The 10,084-nt window shown below is 60.7% G+C and overlaps 2 protein-coding genes across 10 annotated transcripts in view; one reads left to right on the top strand and one right to left on the bottom strand.

Moving 5' to 3' along the window:
- The window catches only part of TMEM183A (transmembrane protein 183A), a 14,435-nt gene extending 12,176 nt beyond the window's left edge, over nucleotides 1-2,259 (bottom strand). For 3 of the 5 annotated variants that reach the window (XM_027669158.1, XM_027669154.1, XM_027669155.1), the window contains exons 1-2: nucleotides 2,136-2,243; nucleotides 1,226-1,315 (exon numbers count right to left, since the gene is read on the bottom strand). In XM_027669158.1, the coding sequence (XP_027524959.1) occupies nucleotides 1,226-1,315; nucleotides 2,136-2,199 (154 nt within the window). In that variant the 5' untranslated portion in view covers nucleotides 2,200-2,243. Of the gene's footprint in view, nucleotides 1-1,225; nucleotides 1,316-1,592; nucleotides 1,711-2,135 lie in introns of those variants that run through there. The other 2 variants (XM_027669156.1, XM_027669157.1) reach the window with 2 other exon arrangements.
- A 3,181-nt stretch (nucleotides 2,260-5,440) lies between these two features.
- PPFIA4 (PTPRF interacting protein alpha 4) overlaps nucleotides 5,441-10,084 on the top strand; it is a 64,427-nt gene continuing 59,783 nt past the window's right edge. For all 5 annotated transcript variants that reach the window (XM_027669163.1, XM_027669164.1, XM_027669165.1 and 2 more), the window contains exon 1: nucleotides 5,441-5,489. The gene's annotated coding sequence lies outside the window, so the exon portion shown is untranslated. The remainder of the gene's footprint in view (nucleotides 5,490-10,084) is intronic.

Raw genomic sequence — 10,084 nt, forward strand, 5'->3', positions numbered from 1 at the left:
GCAGAGGCTCCCGGGGGCAGAGGCTCCCGGGGGCAGAGGCTCCCGGGCTGGCTCGTGGCACAGATAAGGCCGTGCCAGATAAGGCTGCAGCAGCTCAGGGCTGCACCCGATAAGACTGGAGCACAGCCCTGGGGAGGAGGCACCCCAAGGATCCCAGGATCCAGAGGGGAAAGCCCCGGAGACTGCATCACAAAGAGCTGAGGAAGGGCTGGGCAGGGAACTGCTGGGAGCTGGAGCCATCAGGATAGGGTGGAGGTGAGCCAGGAACAGAGCAGGATTTTAGGGAAGGGTTTGTCCTTTCAGGTGCTCCTGGATGCAGGGGTGGGGGAGAAACAAAGGCAGTTTGCCAGTGTGATGCTGAAGTGCAGAGCTTTTCCTCAAAGACAGAGAACACAGAAGGGTGAGCAGGAGAGGGGATGGAAGAGGGAAGTCCCAAGCCTATACCAAGGGAGGCAACAAAAGGATCCCTGATCTTAAAAGCTTGAGAAGCAGCAGCTCAAAAGGATATTCACCAGGATCACTGCCCCTGGTAGGTGCTCATGGAAAGAGTACATTTTCTTTTTAAAAGGATTTCTTTTAAAAACTTAAAATATTTCAGCAACAAGCCGAGAGTTTCCCTGTATGAAGAGTTCAGTCATCACTGCCAACAAAACAACATCCACCCCCAACATGTGTGATGAGCTCCAGTTAAGAGTCAAACTTTAACATTTCTCAAGCACACAAGGGGTGGTGGTTCAGAAAGCTCCCAGCAGAGGAGGAAGTAGATAAAAAAATACTGCAACTCCTTTCCAGGAAACTCCTTGTTTACAGTTCCCCAAGAAACAGCAACACCCTCCCCAAGACCTCCTTGCAGCACAGGTTTGCCAGAACTGTCACAGCCTTACTGCCACTGCAAAGACTTTTACCTGCTAATAAAACTGCCTACAGCTTTATGTGAGCTAATAAAGTAATAAAATACTTCTATCATGTCATTTTCTGCTTCGAGCAGGAGATGACACCCAAGCCCTTCTATTCCAGGCACTAACAAAGACTCAGCAATTCCTACTGGACTTGCAGCAGGCTTCCTGCAGAACCTGCTGTCTGAGCCCTCAGCACCTGATTCTGCAGAGCAGCACAGGCTCGTTTTCAGCACAGAATGACACACATTTTCTCAGGTTAAGGCAGGGGGGGTTCCCACATCGTGCACAGGCAGCCCGGGGAGGGCAGGGCCCCGGGGCAGACTCACCCTCCTGCTGCACCGCGTTGGCCACAGCCTTCTTCACCCGTCCAGACTTCACCACAGCCGGGTCCGAGTTGGCATAATCTGCCACTGTCACTGCAGAGGGTGGGACACACGGGTCAGGGGGATTAGGGATTACAGGGGAGGGCACAGAAGGGCTAAGAGCCACCACGCCTGAAGGGGACGGTCCCCAGAGCAGCAGAGAGATGCACAGGTGGGAAAATGAGTCCCAGCAGTTGCAGGCCAGGGGTCCCCAGCAAGTCTCTACCACAGGCTCAGGGGACCCACCCCCTGCCCAGACCAGTCCAGGCCCCCCTCTTCCACCACCTCAATCCACACCGAACCCCAGAACCCCCCTAAAACCCAGCCTAACCAGAGCCTGGCTCATCCCCCAGTCCCAGACTCCTCCTTCACAGGCAGAGTCCTCATTCCCACATACCAGGCCAGATTCCCACTGGGCACACTCCCTCCACAAGCCCAATCACTCCTTTCCCACTGGGCACACTCCCTCCACAAATCCAGTCTCTCCTTTCCCACTGGACACAATCCCTCCACAAGCACAGATCCCTCCTTCCCACCGGACACAGTCCCTCCCCAAGACCGAGGGGGCCGAGCTAATCTCGCTCGGATGACACTGGACCGACCTCCTGCCCCTCAAACCCCTCAGCCAGGCCAAGCCCAGATCCTTCAACCACCTCCTCCCTCAGGCCTTAACGCAGGCTCAGGCCCAGGCCCGGGCCCGGGCCCAGTCTCAGGCTCAGGCCCAGGCGCTCCTCTCCGGACAGCACAGGCCGCCTTCCCCCGGTAGGGCCGGGCCGGGCCCGGCTCCCCTCAGTGCCCTCAGACCCCTCTCCCCTCACACCCGCTCCAAGCCCGGCCCCGCTGCCCCGCCCAGCCCGGCGCCGTCCCCTTTCACCTCTCTCGGAGCACACGTCATCGGCGCGGAACTTGAGGCGCTTTCGGGCGGCCCTGCGGGGCATGGCGGCGGCGGCGGCGGCGGCGGCGGGGCGGCCGCGCGGGGCCATGTCCGGCCGGGCCCCGCGGGGACAGCGGGGACAGCGGGGACCGCGCCCGCCCCGCGCCCGCCCCGCGTCACCGCCGCGACACCGCGCGCGGGGATGACGTCACACGGGGGGGCAGGGACACGGCCTCCCCTCCCCCCCCAGTGATCCCAGTGATCCCAGTGATCCCAGTAAAGGGGGGACGTCGCGGGGGAGCCCCCGGTGAGGAGGAGCGGTGGAGTAACTGCGCCCTCACAGCGCTGAACGCCCCTGAGGGGTCCCCTCCTTCCCAGTCCTCCCAGTAATGGCCTCTGAGGGGACCCCCCTCCCAGTGCTCCCAGCAACGGGGACCCCTGAGGGGATCCCCCCCAGTAAGGAGGATCCCTGAGAGGTTGTCCCCCCTCCCAGTAACGGGCGTCCCCACCAGTAAGGAGGAGCTGTGAAGTGACTGTGCCCTCCCAGTACTGAAGGTCCCTGAGGGGATTCTCCCCCTCCCAGTCTTCCCAGTCAGGAGGACCCCTGAGGGAATCCCCCCCAGTACTGAGGGTCTGGGAACGAACTGCCCCCTCCCAGTAACGAGGGTCCCTGAGGGGATCCCTCCCTCCCTCCCAGTCTTCCCCGTAACAGGGACCCCGAGGGGATCCCCCCCAGTAAGGAGGAGCTGTGAAGTTACTGTACCCTCCCAGTACTGAAGGTCCCTGAGGGGATCCCTCCCTCCCAGTCAATAGGATCCGTGGAGTAACTGCCCCCTTCCCAGTAAGGGGGGCCCTGAGGGGATCTCGTCTCCCAGTCCTCCAAGTACTGCAGGTCCCTGAGGGGATTCTCCCCAGTAACAAGGGGGTATGAGGAGATTCTGTCCCCCAGTCCTCCCAGTAAAGAGAATCTCTGAGGTACTCACACCACCCTCCCAGTACTCCCAGTAAGAGGGGCTCTGAGGCAATTGCCCTTCCCAGTAATGACTCTCTTGCACCCACAGCCGCCCCTGAGGGCTGTGTGATCCCCCTCCCCAGCTCTGGCCGTGCCCTCTGCCACCACCCTGGGTGCCCTGGCTCACCCACACCCCCAGGAGGAGGATTTGGGTGCCCAACCTTCCCCAAAAGCCAGGGCCAAAATCCAGTGGCCAGGAGGGGACTGACCCACGTCCTCCACATTGTCCTACCTGTGCCCTGCTCAACCAGGGATCTGGGCACCACCCAGAGCAGGTTGGGAGTGCTGCCCAGTCCTGGGGGTGTCCAAACTGGGAGGGTGGCGGGGTCCTGATCTCTGCCTTTGGGATTTACACAAGGGCACAAGAGCACGGCCCTGTCCTGCTTGTCCCTGTGGAGACCAGGGACAGCAGCCAGGGAATGGCTGGAGCTGTGTCAGGGCAGGGTCAGGGTGGATCTCAGCAAAAGGTTCTTCCCCCAGAGGCTGGTTGGGCACTGCCCAGGCTCCCCAGGGCAGTGGGCACAGCCCCAGGGTTTGGCTGATCCTCTGGGGCACAGGGTGGGACTCTTGGGGCTGGGCCTGTGCAGGGCTGAGGGTTGGACTCGTTGATCCTTGTGGGTCCCTTCCAGCTCCGCATATCCTGGGATTCTGTGAGTCTGGGATTCTGTGGTTCCGTGAACACCCCACCTGTGCTCCTTCCCTACGAGACCTCAGGAGAGGATTTGGACCACAGGAGATGCTTTCAGGGCTGTGGCATCAGGTCTTGTGTCTCCCTGGAGCGAGGTAACACATGGAATATAGAGAAATCCACATTTCTTCCGCTTCCCAGGCACGGCCAGGAGCTGATGGTGTCTATAACCTCCCTTCCTGACCACATTTCTTTCTCTCAGCATTTCTTAAATACACAAAGAGCATTTTATCAGCGAGGAACACATTTGATTGAGAAAACTTCTGATCATCCCAGGCAGGAAAGGCCATTATTGGCAGAAATGTTCCTAATCCATCTGTTCTTAAAGCTCTGGATAAAAATTAAGGGGAATGGCAGTGAATAAACCAGATCCTGGTGGTGGCGGCCGCACCCACCTCTTTGGTACCCAAAAACGTTCTCCTTGGACTATTGCTGCTCACCGTCCTTATTTGAGAGCTGTATCACAGGATTAGTTTTAAAAAGTAAGGGTTCTCCTGGCTTGGAAAACTCTGTGGAAAACAGATGAAGTTTTATGGGGGTATGACAAGAGCAAGGTGAAGGCAGTTGTTCCTGAGTGTGGACGGATCCAGCGGGAGCCAAGGTTGGTGGTCCAGCCTCACACCCCCTGAACTCAGGAGGGGGGACACATCCTGTCCCCCACAGCTCACGGGGGGAGGAGGGGGCCATGGCAGAGTTGGGGGCTTCACTGCCTGGCCCCATCCCTGCTCCCCACCTTCGGGGTCTCCGCAGATGAGGGGGAATGGGGCACCTGGGGCCGGGGACATCCCCCAGCCCAGGTCCTGCCTCCCTCCCCCTGGGGCTGGACAAGCCCCTTGGGGGAATCCCGTTCCCATGGGGGCTCTTAATCCCCAGGGAGGTTCCTGCCCCCCCCCGGGGAGTTCTCTGCCCATCCCAGGGGCTTCCTGCCCTCTCCCCAAGGGTGGAACCTTCCCCCTGCCCCGAGAGTTTCCTGCTCCCACGGTGGGATTCCTGCACACCCCCCTCAGAGTGTTCTGTATCCTCAGCAGGATTCCTTCCCTATCCAGGGGGAAACTTGCCCCCCAGGGAAGTTCCCCCTGAGGGGATTCCTGCTCCTCTTCAGAGTTTTCTGTCCCCTCTCAGGGGGTTCCTTCCCTATCCAGGGTGTATCCTGCCTCCCCATGGGGGTTCCTGCCCCCCAGGAAAGTTACCTCGGGGGGGATTCCTGTTCCCCCCCTGAGTTCTCTGTACCCCGAGCAGGATTCCTTCCCTTTCCACGGGGGATCCTGCCCTCAAAGGAGGTTCCTGCCCCCTAGGAAAGTTCCTCCTGGGGAAATTCCTGCCCACCCTTAGACTTTTCTGTCCCCCCCGAGGGGATTCCCTCCCTTCCCAGGGTGTCTCCTGCCTCCCCAGGGGGGTTCCTGCCCCCAAAGGAGGTTCCTTCCCCAGGAGGGTCCCTGACCCCAAGCCCTGCCCTGCCCCTCCCGCACCCCCAGCCCCCTGAGCCCCCTGACCCCCCTCACCTGGGGGGCGTGTCCAGGTGAGGGGGCGTGTCCCATGGGCGTGGCCGCGGGAGGGCGTGTCCCGGTTGGGCGTGGCCGGTGACGCAGTGGGCGGGGCAGGGCGGGGCGGCGGCGGCGGCGGCGGCGGCGGCTTCCAGCGACTTCGGCGGGCGGTGAGTGCGGGCGGGGTCGGCCCTCGCTGCCCGCGGGGGATGCTCGGCCCCCGTGAGGGGCCGCCCGGGGGGTGCTGGGCCCCCCCCCCTCCACACTGGGGCCGGGCGGAGGATGCTCATCCCCCCGCTGGGGCCGGACCCGGAGGATTCGATCCTTTCCAGCCTCCTCCCGGCGATGCTCTGCCCCTCCCGAGGGGATGCTGAGCCCCCCCGGTGGGTCTGCAGTCAAGGGGTGCTGAGCCCCCCCGGTGGGTCTGCAGTCGAGGGGTTTACCCTTATAGCCTCCCCCTGGGGATGCCGTGCTCCCCCCTCCCCGAGAGGATGCTCCGCTCCCCCCCAAAGGGATGCTCTGCTCCCCGCGGTGGGGCTGGATTTAGGGGGCTTTACCCTTATTGCCTCCCCCTGGGGAGGCTCTGCCCCTCCCGTGGGGATGCTCGGCCCCCGCAGTGGGACTGGAGCCGGGGGGCTTTATCCTTTATTGCCTCCCCCCTGGGGATGTTCTGCTCCCCCCGCCCAGAGGATGCTCTGCTCCCCCCACTGGTGCTGGACTGGGGGGGTCTCTGCCCTTTGAGCCTCCCCCTGGGGATGCTCTGCTCCCCCCCGAAGGGATGTTCTGCTCCCCCCGCGGGGGTGTTGGACTCGGGCTCTCAACCCTTTTAGCGCCCCGGGGGGTGCTGTGCTCCCCCCCAGGAGCACCCGGTCCCCATTGCCCCCCGAGTGGGGCCGGGCCAGGGGTGCTCAGCCCTGCCCTGCCCTGGCCCCCCGGGAGGGGCTGGATCCCTCCGAGGGGGCTTCGTGTCCCCCCCCGGGTGGCTGACTCGGGGTGTTCTGAGCTCCCCCATTTCCCTCGGGTTGGATCTGAGCTGAGGGTTGTCTCGTCCCCCTGAGCTGGGTTTGGGGGGACCTGCTCTGCCCTGCCATTACCCCCAGGCTGGGCACCAGAGCCGAGGGGACAGTGACCTCCCAGAGCCGGGCAGGGGTGAAGAGTGGGCACATTCACCCCCCGAGGCTGCATGGCTGGGGAGGCGGGGCAGTGATTCCTGTAATGAGGAGGGGGCTCCTTGATTTAGAGCTGCTCTCTGCCCTTTGCAGCCCCCCCACACGCTCCCAGGCTGTCTCTTTGCACCCCCCTTCCTTCCCAGCTGCCACCTTACACTGAGGGGAGGGCAGGGATGGGGGTGGGCCTGCTCCTACCCCGGCCTTCTCCTGCTCCTGTAATTTATCCCAGTATCCCCCTCCTCAGTGCTGTTCCAGCCCTCTGGCTCTGGGCTGTGTCAGCCCACTGAGCATCTGCCTGGCACTGAGCTCTGGGCTGGGATGCTGCCACACAGATGCTCGTGGGCACCGGGTAAATGCTTGCCAGGCTGGTCTGGCGTGGACATTGGCCACTGTGCCCGGGGCTGGACCAGCCCAGGCAGCTCCAGCTGTGCCCACATCCTCTGTCAGCTGGGGCCGGCTCATCACAGCCATGGCAAGCTGCCTCCAGACACCATGCTTTCCTCCTGAATAACCAGCCTTTAAGGGCTTGTTTATCCCCTAAATTGCATCATTATAACGGCAATTGGCTTAGGGAGCCGGGTTTTGTTAGAGCTGTGCAAACCCTTCTGGGGACGCCCTGGTTTTGGCCGAGTCGGGGTTGGCAAAGTGTTCCTTTTAAGCTCCTTTGCCACCATCTGCTGGATGCTGGGATGGGCTTCTCCTGGTGGGTTTGATACCACCAAGCCACTCTGTGAGTGGGAGCTGGTCCAGAGGCGAGGTGGGAGCTGGGGTTTGGGGCCTGGATGTGCCCGTGTGCTTTGGGAGTCTCTCGGTTGTGGTGCTGCCAGGGCTTTGGAGGAGGTGGAAAGTCGGTGTCTTTGTGTCTCTGATGGCCTGGGAGTCTCAGGTACCTGTGTTCTTAGGGACAGCACAAGGTGCTGCTCCCTGTGTGTGCTGCTGGAGAAGCAGGATTGATCCCTGAGTACTTCCCTGGAGGTTTGTCAGGGAGCCACCAGCACAGCTCCCTGCCGCCGTCTCCCTGGCACCCGGCATTGCTCAGGGGCCTTCCCAGCCTTGGTGCTTGTTCCTCCTGCACCTCTTTTCCAGGAAACACCCCAGAGGTTGTGCAGGACCTGTGTCACCACTGGAGAGCGGGGGAGCCTCCAAAGTGGCAGGTTCCTGAGACACCAGTGCTGGGACTGACGGACAGGTCCAGCTTTCTGGCCTGGCCAGAATCAGCTCAGCTCTGGGATCAAACACTTCATCCCTCTCCAGGAAGCTTTGTGGCTTCATGGGTCTTGCTCTGCACCAGGGGCTCTACCCAGCTGTGCCTTGGTGCTCCCCAGCAGCTGAGGAGTGGGTGCTGAGGGATTGAACCTGCTGCAGATTTGGGTTTCTGCCTGGCTCACTTGTCTCGGGGGTAAAACCGACTCTGAAACCTCCTTCATTTGTGTCTTTTGAGGGGCCTCTGTGCAAGCCTTGTCCTGTCAGGCAGCTCCCCCAGGGGTGCAGGAGGTGAGGCCGGGGGTGAGGGTGGTGGGGTGAGGAGGAGGAGGCTCAGGGTGAGTTGGTGGGGTTGTGGTGGCCGTGAGTCAGTGCTGGGGAAGAGCCTGACCCCATGTTGGGGGTGGGACTTCACACTGGAGCTGGGGGAGGCAGCCCTGGGGCCTCAGAGGGGGCTGAACCCAAACACCCCAACTGACCAGAATTCCCTGGTCATCCTGGTGCCACTTTTCTGCAATTTTTTTTGCATTTTGAAATCATTGAACTTGGTGACATTGTATGAGAACAAAGCTGTAGTAGAAAGGAACAGGACGTTGTCTATGGGACAGACTTCATGGTACCTGTGTGCTGTGGGTTATATTTGCTGCTTGTAAGGGGGGAAAATAGCCCTGAGTTAATAACTTGGAGGGCCCCTCTGGGGACAGGGAGTGACTGGCAGTGCCATTTCAGGTTTTCCAGCCAAGCAGAAAGATACTGGATTCTTTATCTAACCTTGAAACCTTAATTTACTATTAATTTCCTCCTAAAGAATGCTTTGGTGAGCCAGAGGTTTCCCAGATGGCTTCCAAAAGTGAGCTGGGAGGTCTCTGGAATATTAACTGGTGGAGGAGGATGTTGGGTCCATTGCCAAGCTTTCCTCCCAGAGGGACAACCCTGCAGTCTGCAGATGCTTTCTGTGGAAAGCCAAGCACTGGGTGTGGGGTGAGGGACTGACTGAGGCTGAGGGCTCTGGCCTGGGCTCTGCATGTGGGCCCAAGCCCTGGCCAGGCTCCCGAGGGACCTGGAGGGGAGTTTTCAGTGCCTAAAGGCCTCCTCTGTGAGCAGGAGATGCCGAGAGGCTGGAGGTGGGTGCCCGTGTGGGTGTGTTCACATGGGTTGGCATTTGGGAGGGAGGGAGGGAGGGAAAATATCACATGAAACAACTGCAGTGTTGGGGGACAGGTCTCTGCTTGGGCCCATCTGGAGCAGAAGTCGTGGGAAATGATTGAAAGGCTCTTTGCTAAAGAAAGTGATGCTGATATAATTGGATTTTGCTGCTGTTTGTGCCGTGGTCGAGCAGGTTAAAACCCTCGTGGGCACACGGGGAAACCCTCTGGCTCATTGGCAGGGTGAAGATGTCCTGAGGAATCTGAGGCTGAGAAAGCTGGGGCTGTTCAGCCTGGGGATGAGAAGGTGGTGTGGAGACCTCACAGCCCCTTCCAGGGTCTGAAGGGGCCTCCAGGGAAGCTGGAGAGGGGCTCTTCCTCAGGAACTGGAGTGACAGGACAAGGGGGAATGTGTTCGCACTGAAAGAGAAGAGATTTAGGTTAGATGTTAGAAAGAAATTGTTTTCTCAGAGGGTGGGGAGGCCCTGGCACAGGTTGCCCAGCAAAGCTGTGGCTGCCCCTGGATCCCTGGAAGTGTCCAAGGCCAGGTTGGATGGGGCTTGGAGCAACCTGGGCTAGTGGGAGGTGTCCCTGCCCATGGCAGGGGGTGGCACTGGATGAGTTTTAAGGTCCCTTTCAACCCAAACCAGTCTGATTGTGTGATTCTGTGGGTGAAGCAGGTGCTCATCTCTCTCATTTCAGTGCAAAGCCCAGCCTGGGGCAGCCCTGCTGCCTGTCAGCCCCCGTGCAGCAATTCCCATCCCACGGGAGCATTTGGGTGCCAAACCTTCCCCAAAATCCAGTGGCCAGGAGGGGACGGACCCCGTGTCCTCTCCTCCTTCCCTGCCTCCTCACCCCGGTGTTTCAGAGCAGCTCGTGGCTCGTGGCTGCCTCCAGCTCTGGAACCCTGCAGGACTGACGAGGCTGGAATGGATCTGAAATGCAGATTATTCTTTTTCCCAGCTCGAAGGAGGTGCCGGCTGGGTGGCTGCCTTTAATTGCATCCCCCCCTCACCAAAAAAAAAAAAAAAGAGGAAAACAAGTGGCGGCTGAGAGCTCATCCCCCCCTTCCCATCCTCCCGTCCGTGCCCGGCGCCTTCCAGGAGAGGGCAGTTCCCGGGGATTTTTGCTGCATGGAGCCGCTCTCCCCCGCAGCCTCCAGCCGTTCCCAGCCCCTCGGGGGTCCCGGAGGCAGAGCCGTGCCAGGGAATGCCAGGGAATGCCAGGGAATGCCAGGGAATGCCAGGG

Source organism: Corapipo altera, unplaced genomic scaffold (genome assembly GCF_003945725.1).
Source record: "Corapipo altera isolate COAL_440 unplaced genomic scaffold, ASM394572v1 300, whole genome shotgun sequence".
Taxonomy (NCBI): Eukaryota; Metazoa; Chordata; class Aves; order Passeriformes; family Pipridae; genus Corapipo; species Corapipo altera.